Consider the following 26,602-nt stretch of genomic DNA (forward strand, 5'->3'; position numbering starts at 1 on the left):
TTGTTGTTGTTGTTGTTTTGTTTTTTAAAATAAGCTCTTTAGGTGCAGATAAAGCTGAGAAATGTTGTCTTACACATTTCTCTCTGGGTGGCAGAGACTCACTCCCCAGCTATATGAGTATTATAATTATGTTTCTTTTCACTGCTGCTTGCTGTTTTCCTGTGTAAACGGAGGTTAAAGACTCTGATTTTATTTTTATTACAGAGGCTTTATGTTCTTGTAGAAATGTAAAAGTCTGTAGTTAACAGTGAAAGCCTTAGCTTCCTCATTCCCACCATAAGTCACCCTCAAAAGGAAGACAAGGTTAAGGGAGAGTGCTTCATATATCCACAGGTGCGTGCGCACACACACACACACATACACACACGTTACTTTGGGAGTAAACAAATACAAAAAGGATCATTCTGTCCTATTCTCCTGTTTACATTTTTCACTTCCTTTTTTCCTGCGGTTGGGGCTGGGTGTGCGGAGCTGGTATGATTCTCCAAAATAACACAGCATTTCAAAACACAACTTCCTCCCAACAGAATACAATTACTTTTCTCTTGAAAAAAATTTGAGGTATAATATACATGCAGTAAGTACACAGATCTGAAGTGATGGATTTTTAAATATGTATAAACCCAAGTAACAACCACTTAGATTAAGATAGCATACGTTTCCAGCATCCCATGTTTCTCCATGCCTCCTTCCAGTTGACAAAATCACTTAAAATTTTTCTTTTATTTGACTTATTTTTCAGTGTCATTTTTGCACACAGTTTGAAGTGAAACGATTCCAAAAGGCTCATTATAAAAAAAACAACAATTTCCACACACATATTTCCACTTCTCTCTATGAAACTACTTTCAGCTCTTTCACTGATTCTCCATACTCCCAAATAACATGATCATTTTGTTACTTCTTGATATTCGTTTTAGCAATGATTTCCCACTATGGGAGGTAACGGTTGAGCTCTCAGCTCAGCTCTTGCCACACATGAACACCCCTTCCATTCCCCCACCATCCTGTCTCATTCATTCCTTGTATTTATATGATAATTTTGGTTAGATCAATATTCAGTGTTTACATTATCCTGACCATGTAAATGAGATTCACTTGAGCCAAATAGTATACTCTGTACTTTTCTTTTCCTGTACAATTTTTTGTTTTCCCTGGAAAACCCAGGTATTTGATGGAAATTTTGGGTATCATATTAAGATTGTGGTCTAAGGTGAATTGTTCCTCTAATTCCTTAAAAGAAGTTATGGAAGATGAGACTTGAGTGGAGACCAGAGAACTTATCAGGTCACCCTGGGTGACACATTTTACTGTTTTTTCTCATTCTCTTTCTCTCCTCTTTTTTGCCTCAGCGGGTTGAAGGCTCTCAGCTGTCTCCCCGGCTCCAGTATTTTGGTCAGTCACTGAGTGGGGGCCAGGATATAACAATGGATGGTCTGGTGGACCTGGCTGTAGGAGCCCAGGAGCATATGCTGCTGCTCAGGTGAGAATCCCTTTGGAGCACACCAGGTGTCCTCTCTTGAAGGAGCCTCTTTGCTGTCTGAAGGCCCCTGATGATCCTTTGATGTCTCTGCAGGTCCCAGCCAGTATTGAAAGTTGATGTGGCCATGGAGTTCACACCCAGGGAAGTGGCAAGGAATGCATTTGAATGTCGTGAACAGGTGCTGAAAAACCAGAATGCTGGGGAGGTCAGAGTCTGCTTCCGTGTGCGGAAAATCACACGGGACCGCCTGGGAGAAGGTGAGGCTTGGTAGGAAATTCTGAAAAAGTTAAATGGCAGCCAAGTCTGCTCAGCCTTCCAGCTGTCCAGAGCTCAGTTCTCAAAGGCTCTGACAAGCCTTCTCCAAGTTTGGCTGAGTGAGCAGGCTATCTCTGTGCTAGTCGTAGAGTCTCAGAAAACCCCATCAAAGAAGTGAGCATGTAATCATCCCTCATTCTCTTAGTTCTCCAGAGAACCAAATACACCACATCTGTGAATCAAACAGGGTTTTTTATGTGAGAAAGAATTCATTTAAAGGGGAAATTGAGTTGATTAAACCAAACACAAATTCACAAAACATTCAAGCATGGATTTTTTCGCAACCAGCCTGACTTCTTCCTTTATTTGTATTCCCAAAGAATGGCATGATACTTGAAATGGGGGAATGGTAACGCTGGTACTAAAAAGAAACAGGGTGGAGGAAGAACACAATTAACTTTCTAGAAGCAGTCTTATTAGTCTAAAGAGACAGCAATCAGAGTTAGGGGCAGTCAGCATGGCTGGAAATTGAGATACAAATTCCTGGAGAGTAGGAAATTACAGACAAGGTACTGCAAAATCTACACAGAAACTCCTTTCAAGTCATTGGCTGACTCCTAAGCCATGTATGCTCAGTTCAATACACTAAGAAATCCAGTAGAAAACTAGTTGGGAAACTAAAGAGCTGAGCAGGGAATTCAGCAGATTTCTAGGACTTAAGAGACAAAGATATGAGAGGAGTCTTGGCAAACACGTAGGTCTTTCCATTGAGACAATTAATTAGTAACCAAGAGAAACAATAGACAATAGAAACAGACCCATGGGTGAATTCAGAGATTAAAGATATTAGATAGGGATTTAAAAGTAACTACAATTAATGTCTTCCAGAATACAATGGAAAGGATGGAGAATTTCAGCAAAGACCTATGATCCATAAAACAATTGATTAGCAGCAAAGAGAAACAATAAACAATAGAAACAGACTCACATTTAATTTAGAAATTAAAGCTATCAGATAAGGACCTTAGAATAACTACAATTACTATCTTTAAAAGAATAAAGAATGGAGAAAACTTTGGCAAAAACCTGAAAATCATAAAATAGAGTCAGATGGAAACTCTAGAAGTAATACAATGACTAAAATTAAGAATTTAATAAACAGTTTTAATAGCAGATTAGAAGCAGAACAGAAGATTAGTGAACCAAAAGACAGATTAAATGAAAGAGTTCAGATTAACATGCAGAGAAAAAAAGGATGAAAAATACAAGAAAAAATCATAGGAGATGTGTGGGACATGGTGAAAGAGCTAACAAACATGTAATTGGAATCCCAGAAAGAGAGGAGGAAAAAAAAAAAAAAAAAGAAGCTACAGTGGTTAAGAACTTTCTAAAACTGATGAAAGACATCAAGATTCTCTACAAAGCAATATAAATATAAACATAACCTTATCAGTGTGCATTATAATCAAGCTGTTGGAAACCAAACCCAAACCAAAGCAAACCCAGTGCTGTCAAGTCAATTCCGACTCATAGCGACCCTATAGAACAGAGTAGAACTGCCCCATAGAGTTCCAAGGAGCACCTGGTGGATTCGAACTGCCAACCTTTTGGTTAGCAGCCATAGCACTTAACCACTAGGCTACCAGGGTTTCCATTGGAAACCAAAGCAGCCTGAAAAATCATTAACTTTATGGTATGTAATAGAAGGTGATCCTTTACTGAGCACTTAGTATGTGGCAGACACTGTGCTAAACTCTTTTAGGCATTATTTCATTTATCTTCACCAATGGGAAGGTGCAGTTATTATTTTCACTTTAAAAACAAGGAGTTGAGACTCAGAAAGGTCAGATAACAAGCTGAAATCACACAGCTGGGGAGCAATGGAGTTGTGCCTCATACCCCTCTCCTTCTGACTCTAAAGCCTGGACTCCTCACCCAGTGCTATTCTGCCCCTTCAGGACAGATCCAGAGCATCATCACTTATGACTTGGCTCTGGACTCTGGCCGCCCAAACCCCCGTGCCATCTTTGATGAGACAAAGAACAGTACACATAGACAAACAAGGACCTTGGCGATGACGGCGAATTGTGGCACCCTGAAGCTATTGTTACCGGTGAGCAGGCCGGTGATTGGACCCCCAGGTCCTCCGAGCATGGGGTGGATTTGGGAACCTGGGGAGGGCACACTCCCATACCCTCATTGTCTCTTAGGATTGTGTAGAGGACTCAGTGACCCCCATCGTCTTGCGCCTCAACTTCTCTTTGGTGGGGCGGCCCGCACCCTCTTTCGGGAATCTCCGTCCAGTGCTGGCTGTGGATGCTCAGAGACTCTTCACAGCCTTGGTGAGTCCTAGATTTGGGGCCCTGTGGGCATGGAAACTGGAAACCCTGGTGGCGTAGTGGTTATGTGCCACACCTGTTAATCAAGAGGTTGACAGTTCTAATCCACCAGGTGCTCCTTGGAAACTCTATGGGGCAATTCTACTCTGTCCTATAGAGTCACTATGAGTCAGAATGGACTCCACGGCAGTGGGTTTGGTGGTTTTGTGTTTGGGGCATGGAAAAGACCAGAGCCAAGATTACTGAAGCTCATTTTATTTTATTTCATATAATTTTATTTTGATATTTCATCTTATTATTTTATTTCCCATCATTCCATTGTTTCCTTTCTTTTCATTTGATTTTATTCTATTTTTACAGTTCCCCTTTGAGAAAAATTGTGGCAATGACAACATCTGCCAGGATGACCTCAGCATCACCTTCAGTTTTATGAAGTGAGTTTCTTTTCCTCATTGCCTCCTCTAAACCTACATCATGACTAGACTGTATGTTCCTCTGGCCTTTGAGGGAGCCGCTGTTTGTGTACCACAAGTCTCTTGCAGGTGTCCTGTCTACTATCATCTCTCTTCAAATGTTCACATCTGCATCCGCCAGAGCAGACTTGCCACAGCACCTCATGGTGTCTCGTTCCTCCCACAGCTTGGACACACTGGTGGTGGGTGGTCCCCGGGACCTCAATGTGACTGTGACTGTGAGAAACCAGGGTGAGGACTCCTACAGGACTCAGGTCACCTTCTTCTATCCATCTGGCTTGTCCTATCGGAGAGTGTCAGGGGCCCAGGTGACAGAATTTGTCTCAGGTTCTATCTGACCTTTTCTCATCCCTTTGGCTAATATGGCTGTCGAAATGAGCACCTCTGCTTCCCTTGCTTTCCAGAACCAGCGCTCACAGCGATCCTGGCGCCTGGTCTGTGAGTCTGGGCCCTCTCCTGAAGAGCCTGGGAGCCTGAAGAGCAGCAGCTGCAACATAAACCACCCCATCTTCCCAGACAACTCTGAGGTCAGAACTACTGGCTCCTCCTTTTTCCCCTCTTTTGTATTCTCCTGAAATTTAGCTCTTTGATTTTTTTTTTTTTTTGGTAAATCCTTTTTTTAAAAAATTTTATTGTGCTTTAAGTGAAAGTTGGTAAATCCCTTTTTTAAAGACTGCTTTATTAAGATAATTCACATACCATACAATCCATCCTTTGAAAGCGTACTTTCAATAACTTTTAGTATATTCACAGAGTTATGCATCAGCATCATCAATTGCAAAACATTTTTATTACCTCAAAAAGATACCCTGCTCCCCTTAGCCATCACCACCTCCAATACTTCTATCTTCTCCCACGGTTGACAATCACTAATCTTTCTTTCTCTATAGATTTGTCTATACTGGACATTTCATATAAAAGAAATCGTACAATATGTGGTCCTTTGTGACTAGTTTCTTTTGAGTTAGCATAATGTTTTTAAGGTTTATCCATGTTGTAGTGTGTATCACTACTTTATTTCATTTTATAGATGAATAATATTCCATGGTATGGACATTTTATTTCATCAGTTGATGGACATTTAAGTTGCTATTTCTATTCTCATCGCTGCCTCTCCTTTCTCCAAATCCAGGTCACCTTTAATATCACATTCGACGTGGACTCTGCTGCTTCTTTTGGAAACAAGTTACTCCTCAAAGCCAATGTGACCAGGTGTGCTGTGCCCAGCCCCACCCCTCAAGTGTCCTCCCCTTTGAAGCCCCAGCCCCTTTTCCAGGGTGGGTCTTTGCCCTTTTTCCTACTGAATTTCCTTTCAGCTCATCAAATACTGATGGAGCACCCACCATGTGGTAGGCATTGCGGTCAGTGCTGGTGAGGCAGTCACGGACAAGACAGATGTAGTTCCTGACCTCACGGGGCTTATACTTTAGTGGCAAAGATAAACAAGTAAATCGGCAATTACAATACAGTATGAAATGAATGATTAAATGGGGGGATGTAGAGTGTTCTTTAGAGCTTGGTGTTCACAGAAAACTTCTGAAGATTTAGGCTGTGAGTTAGCCAAGCAAAGGCATGAACTGATGGTGGGCATGAGGTAGAAAGAAGGATGCATGTACCAGGCAGAACCAGGAGACTGCAAAGATCAAGGCGCATTTAAGGAATGGAAGCTCAGTATGGGTCTAAGCACCTAATGCAGGATTTAGGGAGTTGGTGGTTAGATATGGGCTGGAGAGATGGGCTGCAGCCATGTTATAAAATGACTGATAATTGATATTAGGGAATTTGTGGTTTAACTTATGGGAAATTTCATGATTGGATTTGTATGCTAGAAAGATCACTTCCCAGGATTGGGAGCAGTTTTGAATTGGGGGACCAGTTAGGAGAAGGTTTCTGCAGACATCCATATCAGTGGGGATGGGCCTGGGCTAGGTAGGGGGAAGGAGTTAGGGAACAGTGATGCTAGAATGCAGGGATGACAGGAAAATTAGTGATCTTTTGGAAGTGGGAGGTGAAGAACAGGAAGAAGGAAAGGTTGAGTCTCAGTTCTGGAGAGCTGACTAGAGCTTTCTCTTTCCCTTCAGTGAGAACAACATGCCCAAGACCAACAAAAGCGAATTCCAGCTGGAACTGCCTGTGAAATACACTGTCTACATGGTGGTCACCAGGTGCTGCCTTAGCTCAGCATTCACCACTGAGCTGAACATGGGCCAATATGTATTTGTGTGTAATGTGTCTGAGTATATGTGCATGTGTATCTGTGTGACTGTGTATGTGTTTATATATTTGTGTGTGTGTATGAATGGCCCAAACTGGCCCACACTGTGTCCAACATTCATTGTCCCTTCACATCATCTTGCCTGCACCCGTCAGGGTCACATTACCCACGTGCCTCTTCACCCCTTTACACTCTTAGCCCCAGATGCCTTCCCGGAACAGCCCTGATGCTCTGTTGTCTCCTGCCCCTACCCCTTCTTTATCCCATCAGCCTTGAGCACTCTACCAAATATCTCAACTTCACAGCCTCAGAGAAGACAAGCCTGGTTATGGAGCATCAATATCAGGTGGGGAGCTGGGGAAGTCTGGGTTCTGAGAAGGAGGCTGGGGAGGAAAATCAATGTGATAGGAATGCAGAAATAATGATGGGAACCATGTATAAAGTGCCTACTATGTGCTAAGCACAGTTCTAAGCTCCTTCTCACTCTACACACACAAACATGCACATATGCATATGTACACACACACGTAAATAATTAACTCATTTTATCTTCATAAGAACTCTGTGCACTAAGCACTGTCATCATTCCCAGTTTACAGATGAAGGAACTGGGGCTCAGAGATGTTAAAAAACATGTCCAAGGTCACTCAAGAGCCTTTCTGGCTCTCTAGTGTTTAGCTACTACACTCTACTGCCTCCCAGAAAACATCCAGGGGGCAGGACTCCTGGGGAAATGAGGCCTTATTCAGGTGTACTGGGCTGTAGGAGGTGGGAAGCTGATCTCAGGATCTGGTAGGGGGAGACAGACCCAGAAACCTGACTCCCTTTCTGCCCCCCACACCCAATGCAGTTCAATAACCTGGGGCAGAGGAGCCCTTCCATCAGTGTGGTCTTCTTGGTCCCCGTCCTGCTGAATAAGGTGACAGTGTTAGACAACGTCCAGGTCAACTTCTCCCAGGTAAGTCTAGCTGGGCTTGAGGGGGTGGCCCCAACTCCTCCCTCCATGGCCCTGGTCTTTCCTAAAATCTCTTTCCCCTTCTGGATTTTGGAGCCGCCCAGTCTGGTCCTCACCTAGACCCAGGCAGTCTCATCTCTCCTTTATGATGGTCCCAGGAGCCCTCATTGCTGTCTCTTCTCACAGTGTCTCTCTTTCCTCAGAACATCTACAATTCATGCTACACTGAAGAAAGGCTTCCTCCTCACACTGATTTCCTGGCTGAGATTAAGAAGACCTCAGTGCTGGTGAGTGGGACTCGTGGGCCCTCAGCTCCATCCCCTCGCTAGAACCCAACATGGCCTCCTCATTTAGTGGGCTGAATCCACGGTGATGTTTTCCACATTCCAGCTTTCTTAGTCATCTCCCTTCTCTCCTACCCTCCCCAGAACTGCTCTATTGCAGTCTGCAGGAGAATCCAGTGTGACATTCCTTCCTTCAGCACCCAGGAAGAATTCACTGTCACCCTCAAAGGCAATCTCTCATTTGACTGGTATATCAAGGTATGTGGGGTCCTGAGGTTCAGCCGAATGCAGATGTGATACTTCAGGGCCCACGGGTTCAGCTCCCACACTGCTCTCTTCCACAGACTTCAAATAACTACCTCCTGGTTGTGAGCACAGCGGAGATCTTGTTTAACAATTCTGTGTTTGCCCTGCTTCCAGGACAGCAGGCATTTGTGAGGGCCCAGGTATTTGTCTGGGGGCACAGAGTGAGTGTTGGAGGGAGGAGGGAAGCTGGGCTACTGGAGCTCTTTGGGTAAAGAGAGCTAGAGAGAGAAAGGGAAGAGAGGGAGAAGGAAGAGTGAGGGATGGGTTGGGAGAATAGCGGGGCAGGGGGAGGGGGGTGGTTCAGGGAGTGCTAAAGGTCTGATTGAGGACATTTCCAGAAATCCAGAGTCTCTTTCCTCCAGACAGAGACCAAAGTGGAGCAGTATGAAATTCACGACCCTGTACCACTCATCGTGGGCAGTTCCGTGGGGGGGCTGTTGCTTCTGGCCCTCATCACCGCGGGACTGTACAAGGTATTTCCTTGTTGTCTCTCTTCTCGCCTACTCCCCCCTCCTTGCTCCTTCTCCACCCCTCAGCTCTAAAAGCAGGAACTCAGCAGCTCCATTACTTGGCTTGACTCCCACCATGGAATATAGCTGTGTGACCTTGGGCAACTCACAGAGTCTCTCTATCCCTCAGTTTCTTCAGCTATAAAATGGGAATAAATACCCACCTCCTGGGATTGTGAAAGTAATTGGGTTAATACATGTAGAGCAGTTATAATGGCCCCTGGCACAGTGAGACCACTATAAAAGGAACAGTGATTATTATTGTTGTTATACTGTAATATTGTGTTTCTCCCCCCGGCCCCAATATCCATGCTATTTTCCTCCCTGCCCCTTTTTTCTAGGTCCCATCTAGAATGCACCACATCATTCTTTGCCTCTTGGTCCCTCTGGTTCTCTTCCTGGATCGCATAATTTGCACTCCCTCCCTGGGCTTCTTTGACTCCAATTCCTCTGTCCATAAAACACCTCCTCTCTGTCCCCACAGCTTGGTTTCTTCAAACGGCAGTACAAGGACATGATGAGTGAAACTGCTCCCCAAGCAGACGTACCCCAGTAATGACTCCTTCCCTACTGAACGGCTTCTTCTGGAAGGAGCAGATCTTTGGTCAGACCAACATGCAGGCCCCCATGCTGCTGGGCAGACATATCCATTAGGAGACTGGGGTTGTGACATCTAACCCAGAAAAGACCTGCTTGGGTTTCCATTCATGTGTATGTGTGTATGTGTGCAGGTGTGTGTGAGGGCGTGTGACTCAGATGTCTAGAACATCTGAGTCACAGAATAGTCTCTCTGGCTGAGGAGAATTGCTGGGGCTTCCTTGTGTGTGTGGGCAAAGATGGTGTCAGACCTTCTAGGATGGAGGTGATGGCAGCTCTTATGGGTGAAAATAAAGGGAGACCCTCTCCTAAGTGAGAACTTCCGTCATGGACAAGTGTGCAGTCTTGCAGGAGCCTGTGCTGCTGGGACTGAGCTGCTGTGGAGAAGCCACTGGCAGAGCCAGGTGCTGGTCAGCCAGCACCAGCCTGTCCCAATCCATCCCACACTCCAGCTGAGGGGCTCGACAATTATGTCAAATGGGGAATGATAAACCTCCCTTTATGTTTTCATTCATTTGTTATTTTAATGTTACTTCTATGTTTTTATATTGATAAAGCTGTCCGCATATAAAATCAAAAGACATGCAAGAGCATGTGGTGAAAATCTTCTCCCCCACCCTCACCATTCAAGTTCTTTCCTTAAGGGCAGCTGATGTTACGTATTTTGGGGTGGCCTTCAGAAAGATTTTAGGCGTATGCAACATACATACACACAGCTGCATGGATATACCCATGGGTGAGCTTTTTTTTTTTTTATGCTGCTCTGCACTTCGCTTTTTCATGAATATAACTCAGACATTGCTTGATATCAAGACATAAATTGCCTTTTCATTCTTTTATACACATGCAGAACATTCTGTTGTGTAAGTGTATCATAACGCATTTAATGAGTTTCATTTTGATGTATTATTTCCAATCTCTTGCTATTACAATAATGTTGAATTAATAAATTGAATATATGTGGTTTTTATATATGTGTAAGAACTATTTATAGGATATATTCCTAGAACTTTGGGTTCCTCCAGATTCAAACCCTGAGACAAGAATTTGAGCGAAAGGAGTTTATTTAAGAGGTGGCTCCAGGAAATGCCAATAAAGATGGGGGAATGAGCTTGAGAAAGGAAAGTAGCCAATAAAGGGTGTGTTATTATTATTTTTTTATCAACATAGTCACCGCTGTGGGGCTCCACAGGTTAAATCCTACTGGAGAGCTCTGGAAACAGGGTAGAACATCCATCTCAGTGTTATCCCACTGGGTAGAAGGAGCTGAGGTATTTATACACCAATTATACATAGTTACAGAATGAGGGCTGCTCTGAGGGCATTAATTTCCTGGACTGCCTTGGGTATGGACAGAGCATGTTCTGGTGGCCAGAGAAAGAGATACAGGTGCTGCCAGTTGGAAGTCTGACAGGTGAGCACAGCCCCTGGCAAGGACCATGGGGATATGGAGGGGCACCAATAACATGAGCTACAAAAGGGTGTGTGCATGTAAAGTTTTGATAGCTGTGGCGGGGTAGTCCTCATCTTTAGATGGAGTCCTATTTACCTCATACCAACAGTGCAGTCAGCTGCTAACCAAAAGGTTAGCAATTCCAATCTACCAGCCACTCTGAGGGAGAAAGATGTGGCAGTCTGCTTCCATAAAGATTTACAGTCTTGTAAACCCCATGGGGTTGCTATGAGTCAGAATTGACTTAATAGCATTGAGTTTTGGTTTACCAGTGCATGTGGGTGCTTGTCTCTCATACCAGTGGCAATGCATCCTAATTCTCACACCAGTTCTGCTAAGTGACCGACTTTTTTAAATTGTTATCAGAACTTCGTATATAAGGAAACTGAGGCCGTACCAATAGGTCATACCAATTACCTGAGGTCATACAGATAAGAAGGGGCTGGAGCTGGGATTCCAACCTGTCTCTGTCTGGTTCCAGAGCTTTTCTTCTACTGTCCTGGTAGGGCTAGAGGAATGGCAGCAGGTCCGTGGGAGGTGTGGGGACAGAGTGACTCTTACTTAGCTGTTATAATATTAGGATGAACCATATGAAATTGCCGACTTGTGACAATTTTTTGGAAAAAAATTTTTTAAATGTCAATTTCATAGGGTTCATCCAAACACAAAAAAAACCATGGCTTAGATGGCCTGTTCCAAAAATGATAGAAGGAAGGGAGGGTTTAATCCTGCTTGGGAGGAAAGGCTCCCTAGGGGCGGCTACTCTTGACCCAAGTAGGGGCAGAGTTTTCCAGGCAGAGGGTAACACCGGGTGAGGCCGGAAGGAGGGCAGGAGCTTGGACATATGTGCTTTGTAAGCCAGAGTAAGGAGTTTCGTTTTTATTCAGCATTTCGTAAGATACCATTGAGGGGTGTCTAATGAGACAGTAGCCATTTGTGTCCTTGGGGTTGCCACACACATGATGACCTTTACACAGTTCTACACAATTTCCTGACTTAAAAATAAAAAAATTTTTAAATCAATTTCATTGAAGTATAATTTATTCAATATGTACCTATTTTCCCAAAATGTACCCATTTTAAATGTACATTTTGATGGGTCTTGATAAATTTAGGCACCCAAGTCACCACAACCAATGAAGATATAGAACTTTTCTGTCACTCTAAAAGTTTCCCTGGGCTTCGTTACAGTCCATCCTTGTTGCCCCTCATCCCCATCTCCAGGGAACCACTGATCTTTTCTAGAGTTTTATATGCATATAAAACATTTCTTCTTCCTTAATTTGAAAGATAAATATCCTCAGTATCTCCAGAAGTCCTTAGTTGAGCTAGGAAGGGAGATGGTCTTTGTACCCACAGTCACCTGCCTTGTGGGCTCAGAGTCCACACCTGTATCCTTGAATTGGAAGCTTGTATTGAATTCAGACAAAAAGGACTTTTATGACGGAATAGAAAAGTAAATCATTTCAAGTAACAAATTGCCCTAGCATAGCCACAGAGTTACTAATAAACAGGGCTTTAAATCTCTGATGACAAACACTAAACCCAGGAATGTCTAGCCTGGTTTTCATGTTCTGGGTTTCCTCACTTCAGAAAAACAGGGTCTTTATCCCTTCAATGGAAACCCTGGTGGCGTAGTGGTTAAGTGCTATGGCTGCTAACCAAAGGGTCAGCAGTTCAAATCTGCCTGGCGCTCCTTGGAAACTTTATGGAGCAGTTCTACTCTGTCCTATAGGGTCGCTATGAGTCGGAATCGACTCGATGGCACTGGGTTTCGTTTTTGGTTTTATCCCTTTAGTAACCATCCTCCTTTTTCTTACTTGGAAACCCTGGTGGTGTACTGGTTTAGTGCTATGGCTGCTAACCAAAACTTCGGCAGTTCGAATTCACCAGCCGCTCTTTGGAAACTCTCTGGGGAAGTTCTACTCTATCCTATAGGGTTGCTATGAGTCAGAATCGACTTGATGGAAACAAGTTGTTTTTTTTTTCCTACTTAGTAATAGAATTTTTATCTGGGCCACTGTGGTAGATTGTTACAATAATGAACCCCAGTGAATTGTGCCTCCCTGTGTCCTGTCCCTTTGCAATGTGACATTGCTGCTCCTCTTATCTGGTGATGGAACCCATTTCTCCACACCTTTGAATCTGGGCTGGTCTTGTGACTTTGACCAACAGAATGTGGCAGAAGTGATGTTGTATGAGTTTTGGAGCTTAGACCTTAAAATGCATTGCAGCTTCTGCTCTTGCTCTCCTGGAACCCTGAGACCACCATGTGGTGATCCATCTAGCCTAGTGGAGAATGGGTGACCATGTGGAGGAGACAACTGAGACACCCAGCCGACAGCCAGCACAACTGCCTGACACATGCTCAAGGCTATCGTGGATCTCCCAGCCTGGTCAAGCCATTCGATTACTGCAGCGCAGCCACAGGCAAGTCCAGCAGAGCTGACCAAATTGTCACCTCGCACAACTGTGAGAAATAATAAATTGTTGATGCTTCAATCCACGGTATTTTGAAGTGATTTGTTATCAGCAATAAATAACTAATATAGCTACCCAGATAAGCATTACATTTCCCAGTCTCCTTTGCAGCTAGGGATGGCCACATGACTAGATTCTGGCCAATAGGATGTGAATAGAAGTGAGTGAGCAAGTTTAGAGTCAGGTCCTTTGAGAGAAGGGTCCTTCTTTTCCCCTCACCCCCTTCCCACTGAGCACGAACATGGCGGTGTGCCATTTTGCACCTTGTAGACAAGGGTAACACCTAAGAATGCCAGAGTTAGACAGAAAGACCCTGGGTCCTGATTCTGTAGAACTGCCATGTTAGCACATTTTCATGTTGATATAGGAGAATGAAATGAACACCTATCTTGTTTAAGACATTGTTATTCTGAGCCTCCATTACAGCAGCTGCCCATGTGTTGTAATTAATGCCACTACATTCTGGGACCTTCCCAAAGGCCCTATTTTCCTACTTGGACCAAGAAATTGAATTCATAGTAAAGCCTGAAGATTTCTTTCTTTCCTTTTTTTTTTTTAACACAAAATATCTTTTATTCTGAATTATACAAAATTCAAATACCAAACAAGCAGTGCTTAAAAGATCCAATGCCATTATATTTTAAAATTACGTTTGCATAATAGTTTTCTGCGAAACTGAGTTAGCTTAAATTTGTCAGTATAATGTCATTTGTTTTACATTTGCTGACTGTAATTATCAAGTTGTAAGAACAATTACAACCAGATTAATACTTGACTGAATTTTGATGGCTGAGAATGCCTGAACACTGGAGAACATCCAATTAACGTATCAGTATAACTTTCATTCACCAAAGAAAATATTTCATTCAAGTTCCCAAAACAAACTTGAGTTGTGTTTGGTCTGCATCAGAGAAAAAGGCCAAGATAGCACGTGGAAATAAATAGTTTTCTTCTGGTGGAAGCTGAAATCAATGTACACATTTTAATCAAGTATCTCCTCACATGGCATGTTTTCAAGTTTTTACGAGTCTACCAGGCTCAGTCTTTCGCTGTTTTTTTTTTCCCCCCTTTTTTTTCTCTTGCTTTGCCTTCAGCTTTTTTCTTTGCCTGCGGTTCATCCATAATGGGTACTGTCTGTGCTGGTCTAGAAAACTCTTTTTGTTTCTCTTAATGTCAGTCTCCATTTTCATGTCATCTGTTTCATCATTTGCCTCACATTGCTTTTCTCTTGGCAATGTTTGGTTACCACAACAGTTGCCATCTCTTGAACATCTTCCATTAAAAACTTCATCATCTACTTTAAGAATATTTTTAAATCTGTTGGGCTCCTTTGGGACATTCTTTTTTCTCTTTTCAGCAGGCGTCTTCCTTTTCCACTTACCCCGTAACCTTGTAAAAGCAGCTATGTTTTAACTGGGAAGACTCACAAACTCACATACAGCAGGGAGATCACACCAACCAGAAGTCTTTGCACTTCTGCCTTCCAGGCAGGCCCCGCTTTTCAAGCCTGAAGCTTTTTTGATGCCGCTTGTTGTTAGGCACCCTCCAGTTGGCTCTACTGCATAACGACCCTATGCACAACAGAACAAAACACTGCCTGGTCCTGTGCTGTCTTCACAATTGTTGCTATGTTTGAACCCATTGTTGTAGCCACTGTGTCAGTCCATCTCATTGAGCGTCTTCCCCTTTTTCGCTGACCTTCTCCTTTACCAAGCATGATATCCTTCTCCAGCTTCTGGTCCCTCTTGACAACATGTCCAAAGTACGTGAGATGATGTCCCGCCACCCTTGCTCCTAAGGAGCATTCTGGGTGTAATTCTTCCAGGACAGATTTGTTTGTTCTTCTGGCAGTCTGTGGTATATTCAGTTTTCTTCGCCAAAACCATAATTCAAAGGCATCAATTCTTCTTCAGTCTTCCTTATTCATATTGAAACATTGAGTACTAAGCCTAATTTTAAGTTTATATGCTTTTGCTTCCTATAGTTATATGTTACAGAGAGGCTATAACTTCAGGTCTGTTAATGAATGTTTATTTTTGCTACTTTGATGAGTTGTACTAATAATGGGTATGTGTGACTACAGAAAGTTGTGTTATGTGAATTTATGAACCTTACTAGTCTACTAAAAAAGCTGATGTGGGACATCTAGTTCATACTTACCCACTCCTTTAGTGTTCTCTGTGAAATTGAACTAGATTAGTTTCTTAAAAGTTATACTATATGTTAGCGGTTGAGACCATACTTAGGAGAAACAGCTTCAGAGAAATATTACTGTACATGCTTGTGTTTCTTAAGGAAAAGGGGTAGCTTTTCTTAAAGCAATAACTCTCAGAGTTTTGTGTGTTTCTTTATCTCCAAATGCCTTTGTACTCTTCCAATTTATTGAGGACCTTAGAGAGTTTGTGTGTACATTGGGGCAGGAGGGATAACTATCAACATTAACCATATCAGAAATTGAAATTGAAATATGTTTAATTAAAATGCTCATCTATTGAATCTTTTGAAGATAGCGCCACGAATGCTTTTGCATGTTAAATAACGCCTTAATGATATTCTGAAATTAGTTCTGACCTCATAGAATCCCTGAGATTGGTCCTAAAATAAAGTGCCAGTTTGTTTCAGAACGTCAAAGAGCATAATCAAGGACAAAACTTGGAAATAAATTGTATTTGTTTGGGTTTATAATATTGGTCGGAAAACCTATGACGTGTTAAAAATACTAGCCAAGTTTGCTCAATTTTGATGATCTTGTTTCCTTGGTTTAATGTTTGTTGTCTTCACCTACAATATGAAAAGTTTCTTTTTTTTCCTGTGTAATCGCCTAGATAGCAAAAGATTGTGTCTTACCAGAATAATTTTCTACGCTTTATGTTAACTTTATTATGCTCTCAATTATTATTAAAAAAAAAAAAAAAAGAAAAAGGTCTTCACCTGTGGAAGAATTAAGATTATTTACAACTTTGGTCTATTCTATACTTACTTTTACATGTCTTATTGTGATTTTCAAATGGAGCCAAGTATAGTTTCTTTTTTTGAACATTTTATTGTGCTTTAGGTAAAAGTTTACATAGTAAATTAGTTTCCCATCCAATAGTTCATACACAAATTTTTCCCTGACATTGGTTGCAATCTCTGCAATGTGTCAGCAATTTCCCCATCCCATTTCTATCCTGGCTCCCCATTTCCATTCATCAGGTTTCCCTGGCCCTTCCTGCCTTCTCATCTCTGCCTTTGGACAAATGTTGCCCTTTTGGTCCCTTATAGTTGATTGTTCTATGGAGCATGTTTCTCACTGGTGTCACTATTATTATTATTATTTTATACCCATTGCTGTAGACTCAATTTCAACTCATAGCGACCGTATAGGTCAGAGTAGAACTGCCCCACAGGGTTTCCAAGAAGCGCCTGGTGGATTTGAACTGCCGACCTCTTGGTTAGTAGCCATAGCACTTAACCACTATGTCACCAGGGCTTCTTAATTTTTTATAGGCCTATGTATTGTTTGGCTGAAAGGTGATCTCCGGGAGTGGCTTCAGTTCTGGGATAGAAGGGTGTCCTAGAGCTATAGTCTTGGTGGTTCCTCCGGGCTCTATCAGACCAGTAAGTTTTGCCCTTTTTATGGATTTGAATTTTGTTCTACGTTTTTGTCCCACTCTAACTGAGACCTTCTATTGTGTTCCTGGTCAGGGTGGTCGGTAGTGGTAGCCGGGCAACATCTAGTTCTTTTGGTCTCAGGCTAGTGGCGGCTGTGGTTCATGTGGGCCATTAGTCCTTTGGACTAATTGCTTCCTTGAGTCTTTTGGTTTTCTTCACTCTCCTTTGCTCCAGATGGGAAGAGGCCAATAGTTGTATTTTAGATGTTCACTGGATAGCTTTTAACACCTCAGATGCGACTAGCCACATAGAATATTATCTTTATGAACTATGCTATGCCTATTGACCTAGAGGTCCCAGAAGACCACGGTCCTTAGCCTTGAAGCCCAGTAACTCAGCCTCTCAACATGTTTGGTTATATCTAACTGTGCCCCTATGTGCTCTATTATATGTATGAGTAGACATGTAAAAAAAAAATGTAGCACATATAAATATGTATATGGAAATATGCACAACCATACCTATATATTTGTGTGGGTGTTCTCCCATAGGACCTCCCACACTTGTTTAGTATACATATCTACCAATGTGGCCACTTGTAAATTATTCTTTGTTATTGCTGTTGTTACAGGATTGTATATGCTATATACTATTTATCATAAAAAAAAATTTATCATAGTTGCTCTTTATTCTTTCTTACCACTCAGTGTCTTCCTTTGCCTTCGTCACTTTGTGCCGACTTCCCCCATATTTTGTATTGCCTATAGGGTCGCTATGAGTTGAAATTAACTCCATGGTACTGGTTTTGGTTTGGGTTTTTTGTTCCCTTCACCAAAATTAACATTTGTCTACTACCTAGTTAGTGGTTCTCCCTCCCTCCCCCTCCTATTCCTGGTAACCATCAAAGAATGTTATGACCTTAAGCGTTCAAATTTCCTGACAATTTTTAATATTTTACCCTCCCAAAACCTAATTCTAAATGGTATCTTTTATACCTAAAACCTTGTTCTTCGGGGCTTCCTAGAGGGCCCTGAAAAGTCATAAAAGAATTGTTCCTGCTTTATAAGTGCTAGAAATAATTGTTTATTTGATGTGTTTCTATTTATGAGCTGCATGGGAAAAGTTGTTAAATAAGAAGAGATGCTTAGCCTTCCCTAGGTTAAATTCGTATGGGTGAAATATTTTAGAAATGGGATACTGTAAGGGAAGTTCCTAGAGATTTGACCATGTTCTTATTGTCCATTATATGTTTCTATTTATCAGCATCTTTGAGTCATCTCATATTAGACAACCAAAGTAAAGTACAGTATTATCAGTTATAACTTCAGTTCTTTTCAAGATGTTAACTTGATTACGACTTTATTTCTCTGATTTGAATCTAGCATCATCATCCAGGCCAGAGGTTTCCAAGTGGGGATTCACATCATTTTAATAGTAATATTCAAATGTTTAGAAACTTGACAATCTGGGTATATTAATATTATATTATATCTGAGGATTATTATATGTTATATGTACAGTTCTTTTCTAAGGATTATGCTGATCCATTTTCATAAATTAGACGTAATCTCCATTCTTCTTTGAAAATAGGATTAATCATTATTTTTAGAGATACTTTGTCTAAAATTTTTTTTTAATTAACTTTGTTTTATATTCTACAGAAATGAATTTTCATAGGCTCTTTCACTTTTAAACATTATTAGTATTAAGGTAGCCATGGCTATTTTTTTTAATTGTGTTTTAAGTCAAAGCTTACAAATCAAGTCAGTCTCTCATAAAAAAACTTAAACGCATAATTTGCTAGGTGCTCCTAGCTGCTCTTTCCCTAATGAAACAGCACACCCCTCCTCTCTACCCTGTATTCCCCGTGTCCATTCAATCAGCTCCTGTCTTCCTCTGCCTTTTCATCTCACCTTCAAACAGGAGCTGCCCACATAGTCTCATGTGTCTACTTGAGCCAAGAAGCTCACTCCTCACCAATATCATTTTCTGTCTTATAGTCCAGTCCAATCCCTGTGTGAAGAGTTGGCTTCGGGAATGGTTCCAGTCTTGGGCTAACAAAGCATCTGGGGACCATGACCTGTGGGGTTCCTCTAGTCTCAGTCAGACCATTAAGTCTGGTCTTTTTACTAGAATTTGAGGTCTGCATCCCACTGTTCTCCTACTCCATCAGGGATTCTGTGTTATGTTCCCTGTCAGGGCAGTCATCAGTGGTAGCCAGGCACCATCTAATTCTTCTGGTCTCAGGCTGATGTAGTCTTTGATTTATGTGGCCCTTTCTCTCTCTTGGGCTCATCTCTACCTTTGGTGTTCTTCATTCTCCTTTGCTCCAGGTGGATTGAGAACAATTGATACATCTTAAATGGCCGCTTGCTAGCGTTGAAGACCCCAGACACCACTCACCAAAGTGGGATATAAAATGTTTTCTTAATATACTTTGTTATGCCAATTGACCTTGATGTCCCCTGAAACCATGGTCCCCAAACCCCCGTCCCTGCTACTCTGGCCTTCTAAGTGTTCAGCTGCATTCAGGAAACTTCTTTGTTCTTGGTCTAGTCCAGTTGTGCTGACCTCTCCTGTATTGTAAGTTGTCTTTCCCTTCACCTAAAATAGATCTTGTCTACTATAGGATTAGTGAATATCGTTCTCCCTCCCTCCCCACCCTCCTACCATCAAAGAATATTTTCTTCTGTTTTTGAATTGTTTCTTGAGTTCTTATAATAACGATCTCACGCAATGCTGTCCTTTTGCAACCGACTAATTTCACTCAGCATAATGCCTTCCACATTCCTCCATGTTATATTTCACGGATTCATCATTGTTCTTAATCTTTGCATAGTATTCCATTATGTGAATATACCATAATTTATTCATTCATTCATCTGCGGATGGGCACCTTGGTTGCTTCCATCTTATTGCTATTGTAAACAGTGCTGCAATAAACATGGGTGTGCATATATCTGTTCATGCAAAGGCTCTTATTTCTCTAGGATGTATTCGAAGGAGTGAAATTGCTGGATTGTATGGTAGTTCTGGAAATCTTCGTGGTGTAGTGGTTAAGTGATATGGCTGCTAACCAAAAGGTTGGCAGTTTGAATACACCAGGTGTTCCTTGGAAACTCTATGGGGAAGTTCTACTCTGTTCTATAGGGTCACTATGAGTCGGAATAGACTCAATGGCAATGGGTTTGGTTTTCTATGGTAGTTCTATTTCTAGCCTTTTAAGGAGCATCAGACAGATTTCCAAGGTGGTTGTACCATTTTACATCCCCACCAGCAGTTTATAAGTGTTCCAGTCTCTCCACAACCTCTCCAACATTTATTATTTTGTATTTTTTGGATATTAGCCAGCCTTGTTGGGGTGAGATGGTATCTCATTGTAGTTTTGGTTTACATTTCTGTAATGGCTAATGATCGTGAGAATTTCCTCATGTATCTGTTAGCTGAAGCATGGCTACTTTTAAGTTCTTATCATCTACAGATAGTTTTTACTTTGATGGTGTCCTGAAAGTGCTTGCAATAAGCCACAGACCAGAGCATTTTTACAAAAAGGGACTGTATCAGAGACCCATGGAAAGGACTTCCAGATATTTGGGCATGGACTTCTGAATGACACTTCTTATACCACCGGACTGAATCAAGATTTCCAGAACTCTTGTGGAGAAGCTGATGGGTTCACAAGACTGATAACCCAGGATTGAGTGGGACAGAAGTTAATTCCATACGACTGAGTGGACTAAAGGATTATTTGGATTAATAATATGGAATAGTAATATGTATGGAATACTGCTGATGTTTTGATATTCTATTTTATGGATATAAGAAACTTCTTTCTCTTTTCTCCTAAACTGTCTATAACTTACAATGACTATCTAATAGACTAATATTTAATAGACTATTTAATAGTCTATTAAATAGTCATTGTAAGTTATAGCTGCTTATGCAAACAAAAATGAAACATTTATCTTTCCTCCCACTTGATCCCTCCAGAACTGGCAAACATTTTTTTTTTTAATTTTTTATTGTACTGTAGATGAAGTTTTATAGAACAAACTAGCTCCTCAAGAACTGGAAAACTCCTAATGATTATTCTAATTTTTATGGCAACATAATTATTTACATAAGTTCAATAAGAATCTGTCCTCCTTGTTAACAGAGCATAATTGGAAATCTTGGTTATATAACCAGGCCTTGACTGGAGGCCCATATTTAAGAATGGTGCTCAAAGAATCAGGTATGACCAGATATTTTAAAGGAACTAAGATTGACTTTATAAAGCTGAAGATTACAAAACTCTCCTAGGAAATCTAACCTGGTACCTGATTTACAAGATTCCCAGCCTTGCAGGTGAGTAAGGAAGTTCACTTCCTGGCAGGCCCAGAAGACTTATTATATTTTGGAACCTTGAAAAGAGCGGAATTTACCCAAATCTGTGGGTACTATAGGTGAGATCTAGTGGTAAATTCTTGGCTTGGCTTCTTGGCCTTAAGAGGCTTTTACAATTTTAATCCGAAGTTTCTTATGAAAACTTCCAGCGAAGCAGATTTAACAGGCTATGTGATAAATTACCATTCTTGCTGCACCTATGTCAATCATAACGAACAGCTATATTTTAAATCAAGAGAAAATTTGTTTTGAGATTGTCTTTCGATTGACCGGAGGGTGACCATAAAGAGAAAGTTTATGTGTCAGTAGAAAATTATGGCAAGCCGTTGTGGGCTATCAAATTCTGGTTCTGTTCATGGTCTTTCTTACATCTTTCTGTAAACTACAGAAAACCAATGGTTTTGTTTTCTACTTGTAGATTGGACTGGTTATTGTTACATAGGTTATGCTATTTTCTATGTATCTATGCATCATCAATTACCCAAAGGGAAAATTAGAAATATGAGAGAGACTAAGACTGATAGTGATCGTGAACAGGCCATCAAACAGCTATCAAATGAAGGTTTATTGACAAAAGGAGCATTAATTAGCTGTACTGTAGAAGCCATAGTACCCTTAGTTCCTGGAATTGGTTTAACCTATGTAGAAAAAGATATGTTAAGGTTGCAAATGATGGTAGACAAGGTGGTTCTAGACTTAGATAGTTAGCTCTGTTAATAATCTAGGTGATGCTATATTCTCTCTCTCTCTCTGCAGCACAGATAATGACATTACAAAATAGATTTGCTCTTAATTATTTAATTACTTCCCAAGGAAGAGTTTGTGCTTTGGTAAAAGAATATTGTTGTGTATATATTAATGACACCTAAATGAAAGTATGAAAACCCTGGTGGTTTAGTGGTTAAGAGCTACAGCTGCTAACCAAAAGGTCAGCAGTTCAAATCCACCATGGCTCCTTGGAAACCCTATGGGGCAGTTCTACTCTGTTCTATAAGGTCGCTATGAGTCAGCATCGACTTGATGGCAATGGTTTTTTTTTTTTTTTTAATGGAGGTATATTGAGATATAATTTTGGCAAAAACTAAAGCTAGAGATGCAATGCATGGCTCAGATGCTCCTCTTGAATCTTCTTGGGATTTGTTCTTATGGTTAGGAAATTTGGGTTTGTGCACTAGATAAGCCTCTCAGACTGTTGACTTATGCATTCGTCTCATTTCGATCCTTTACATTATTATTATTATTAAGCTACTAAGCTGTTTAGTGTCTGGGGTCTTAAAATCTCATGAGCTGCCATCTAAGGCAAAGGAAATAATCATTTTCTGACTGTGGAAGAAAAGAAGCTAAGGAACCAACAGAAATGATGTATGTTACACTAAAGGTATCTCATAATGTGATACCTATGGTTACTGAGACAGGAAGAACTTAGATGGTGCCTGGCCAATACTTCGTTGATCAAAGATTCTAATCAAATCATGATCAAAAGGAGGAAGATATTGTGAAAAAGTTTAAAGATAGACATTTTATTTTGATTTCAATAGGTTTTCTGTCACTCATGAGCCGTACTTACCTGACCCCAAACTTGCCTGCAGTTTTTCTGGTTTGCTTTTCACCCAAAACTGCTAATTAACTTTGCAGCATTGTTAAACTTCTTTTTTTTTTTTTCCAGCTTGAAGGGAGCAGCCAATAACAAACCTATTACCTTGTGATTTAATGGAAAAGGTTGTGCTTCCTTAATTTTAATTTCAAGAGGCCTCATAGCTACAAATATGTCAAGGGCCAAATTTTCAGGAGTTATTTTCTAACGCTAACTCAGTAACCATTAAATACTTTGTCACCATGGAAACTTGAACTGATTAAGCAAAAAACATTTAAGGTTGTGAAATCAACAATCCTCGGGAGTGGCTTTTTTTTTTTTTAATCTTCTTTCAGGGAGATCCACACAGGCTCCTCCAATTCGCAGATTGTTTTTTAAATCATAAAGCAATCAAATATTGGGTTATTATTTTGAGCTAATTCAAAAGTTTATTTATTTATTTATTTATTACAATTGTAACTAGCCTACTTTGAGCCATTAGTTTCTAGAAACAAATAATCTCCCTGCATGTTTACAAACTGTTCAAAATAAACTCCACATTCTAATTTTTTAGTGTTTCGATTATTTTTAACAAGACAATTGCTGAATATGTGTTGAGTAAATGCATGGACAAATGAATGAACAGGCTTGTGCTTTCCAGCTTCCCATTCTTTTTGTGTTTTCTACTGGAAGCCAGAGCTCATAAAAATCCACCTACTTACACCTCAACACATTTTGTCAAGACCAGATAGTATCTAGGTGGTCTAGTTAAAGTCACATTTTCTAAATCCTCTGGCCCAGCAACTGTGATAAATAAATAAATAAAGCTATTTCCTCTCCACTTCCTCTGTGGGCACAGACTTTGAAGAATAATCATTGAAATAGTTTCCCTTATCTGCCTCCATCCCCCACTGCCCCTTCCAACGCCAAGATCCTCAGTTTCTGGGCTGAGTGAAGATGAATTGAATGTATTGGTTGCCAGGTTCTGCCATACATACCTTTGCCTCTCAAGTGGAAAAATTCTGCTACCAAGCCAAACCCAAGATATAAAAACTGAGTGTGATGACCCAGCCTTTCTTCTCTCTCTTAAATTTTCCTTCCTCTAATTCACACAGGTCTCTCCACCCTATCCCTTCCCAGGCACAGCCCACCTGGAACAAATTCTCTGCTGAGACACTGGATGTCAGCTCTCTAGCTCTCTCTTCTCCTTCAAAGAGATTAAGATGAAATCATTCTATAGTTGCAAGATTCTGTCTATACCCTTCACAAATTCTTTCTATTGGGTTGACACCAAATTCTAACTGCTAAAACCCTGATGGCATAATGGTTAAGAGCTACGGCTGCTAACCAAAAGGTCGACAATTTGAACCCACCATGAGCCCCTTGGAAACCTTATGGGGCAGTTCTACTCTGTCCTATGGGATCACTCTCAGAATCATCTCAATGGCAACGAGTTTTTTCTAGTTTAAAGGCTCACAATTGCCCCCTTCTCTGGAGAATTGTCAACAATGGGCCAGGAAAGGTCTCTATTCCTGGGATAAGAAGGGTAGAAGAGTGGCCAGTGATCAGTGACTGCCTGGCAGATTCTGGCCTCAAAGTAGCATCCATTCTGTGGTGCAATTCATGTTCCAGAGCTCCCCATGGGATCAGGCTGAAGCTAGGCTCCAGTAGAGACCTCATTCTTGCTGAGTTTCTTTCCCTGCTCTATCCTGCTTCCCTCTTCCCCTGCTCTGTGTCCACTTCAATAAATTGCCTGCACCTAAATCCCAGTTTCAGACTCTGCTTCTAGGAAACCAAATCTAAGGTGACTGTCCTTCTAAAGAACTTCCCACCCCTTCCAGCCTTTGGCCCAATGACTAGTTTGTTTTCTTTACAGCCTTTATCACTATCTAAAAAAAAATATCCTGGTTATTTCCTTGCCCTGGCTACAATGTCAGACCCTTAAGGGCAAGGATTGCCTGTTTTTGTTCACTGAGATTGGAATTGTGCCTGGCACAGAGTAGGGCTCAATGGTATTTGTTAAATGAACAAATGAATGAGGCTTATCTTGCAGACATATCAAGGGAACCTATTCCCTTTGCATTGATCTTACTCTGTTTTTTATAGGCCACTTTTTACAACAGCTAAATCTTATACAAACTTGGAAAGGGTAAGGGAGTATATGTATGTGTGCGTGTGGCGGGGAGAGGGAGCAGGGATGCTGGAATGCCCTTTTTTTGGGGGGGGGGGGTGGGTTCTGCAGGCCCCAGTCAGAGTCTATAACAGTTTACCATTTTTTCCTCATGTTGCTTAAACATAGAGTCCCTGGGTAGTGCAAACATTTAAGGAGCATAGCTCTACTCTGACACACATGGGGTTGCCAATGACTAGAAATCAATTTGACAGCAACTAGTTTTTGGCTTATGCACAGGTTGCCTATTCCAGCTTACTGCATGCTTAGGCAGGGTGGCTTTAGGGAATGAAGGGTGATATTTATGCTGGGATCCAAAACCAAATCTGTTGCCAATTCTGACTCATAGCGACTCTATAGGACAGAGTGGAACTGCCCCGTTTGGTTTCCAAGGAGCACCTGGTGGATTTGAACTGCTGCCTTTTTTGGTTAGCAGCCATGGCCCTTAACCACTAAGCCATCAGGGTTTCCTTTGTAAACCAGAACCCATGGTTACCCTGTGCTTAAGGCATCCTCAGAGTTTGGGTAACAACAAAACAAAAATGTTTTTTGAAAGAATGTAACATTTTCAAAGAAATAACAAAGTAGTCACTGGGAGGAAAACCAGAACTTCATGGACCTTTCTTCCATTTACTTTTTAAAATTTAGAATTGTCTTTATTTTGAATCACAAACTGAGCGGCTGGGGGGGGGGGGCGGGGAGGTAGGCAGAAATGGCAGTCTTTTCAGGTTTGTGGTTCTCATGGCCTAAATAGTGTGTTTTAGGTGGAATTGTTCTGTTGTCTATGGTTCCTTTTTTTTTTTTTGTAGTAATAATAGCCTCTGACGTTTATTGAGAACTTTATTATTTCAAACATTTTATGCACATTATTGCATTTGATCTTCATGATAACATATTATGTATTACTTTTTTCCTTTGGTTTTCTTGAGAATATACATAGCAAGACTTACACCAATTTAACAGTTTCTATATGTCCCATTTAGTGACATTCATTACATTTTTCAAGTTGTGTAACCATTCTCACCCTCCTCCCCCATTAACATAAATTCACTGCCCCCTCAGGTTCCTATCTAATCTTTCAAGTTGCTGTTGACAATTTGATCTCATGTAGTTAGTTCTTAAAAGAGCATAAAAGCTCAAGGCAGATTTTTTTACTAGTTAAGCTAAATTATTGTTTGGTTTTAAGAAGACTTCAGGTGATATTTTTGGCTTAGGGTTTAAAGATTACCTCAGGGCAATACTTTCAGAGGTTCATCCAACTTTCATGGCTCCAGGAAGTCTGGAGTCCAGGAGAATTTGAAGTTCTGTTCCGCATTTTTTCCCCTTTTGATCAGGATTCTTCTATAGAATCTTTGATCAAAATGTTCAGTAATGGTAGCCAGGCATCATCCAGTTCTCCTGGCCTCATGGCAAAGGAGGTAGTTGTTCATGGGGAGACAACTACCAGCATATTGCATGTGCTCCTTCTGTTACTGGCACTCTTTCTTCCTCTGTTGACTAGAGATCAATTGTTGCGTCGTGGATGGCCG

General features: G+C 41.1%; 1 protein-coding gene across 2 annotated transcripts in view; it reads left to right on the forward strand.

Moving 5' to 3' along the window:
- Positions 1-11,271, forward strand: part of LOC126087210 (integrin alpha-M-like) — a 36,313-nt gene extending 25,042 nt beyond the window's left edge. For both annotated transcript variants that reach the window (XM_049904428.1, XM_049904429.1), the window contains 16 exons: positions 1,353-1,483; positions 1,577-1,740; positions 3,697-3,851; positions 3,949-4,080; positions 4,438-4,511; positions 4,717-4,858; positions 4,955-5,077; positions 5,683-5,762; positions 6,632-6,715; positions 7,036-7,111; positions 7,616-7,723; positions 7,924-8,007; positions 8,149-8,262; positions 8,349-8,450; positions 8,673-8,783; positions 9,304-11,271. In XM_049904428.1, the coding sequence (XP_049760385.1) occupies positions 1,353-1,483; positions 1,577-1,740; positions 3,697-3,851; positions 3,949-4,080; positions 4,438-4,511; positions 4,717-4,858; positions 4,955-5,077; positions 5,683-5,762; positions 6,632-6,715; positions 7,036-7,111; positions 7,616-7,723; positions 7,924-8,007; positions 8,149-8,262; positions 8,349-8,450; positions 8,673-8,783; positions 9,304-9,375 (1,752 nt within the window). In that variant the 3' untranslated portion in view covers positions 9,376-11,271. The remainder of the gene's footprint in view (positions 1-1,352; positions 1,484-1,576; positions 1,741-3,696; positions 3,852-3,948; positions 4,081-4,437; positions 4,512-4,716; positions 4,859-4,954; positions 5,078-5,682; positions 5,763-6,631; positions 6,716-7,035; positions 7,112-7,615; positions 7,724-7,923; positions 8,008-8,148; positions 8,263-8,348; positions 8,451-8,672; positions 8,784-9,303) is intronic.
- The last annotated feature ends 15,331 nt before the right edge of the window (positions 11,272-26,602 follow it).

This window comes from Elephas maximus, chromosome 12 (genome assembly GCF_024166365.1).
Source record: "Elephas maximus indicus isolate mEleMax1 chromosome 12, mEleMax1 primary haplotype, whole genome shotgun sequence".
Classification (NCBI taxonomy): domain Eukaryota; kingdom Metazoa; phylum Chordata; class Mammalia; order Proboscidea; family Elephantidae; genus Elephas; species Elephas maximus.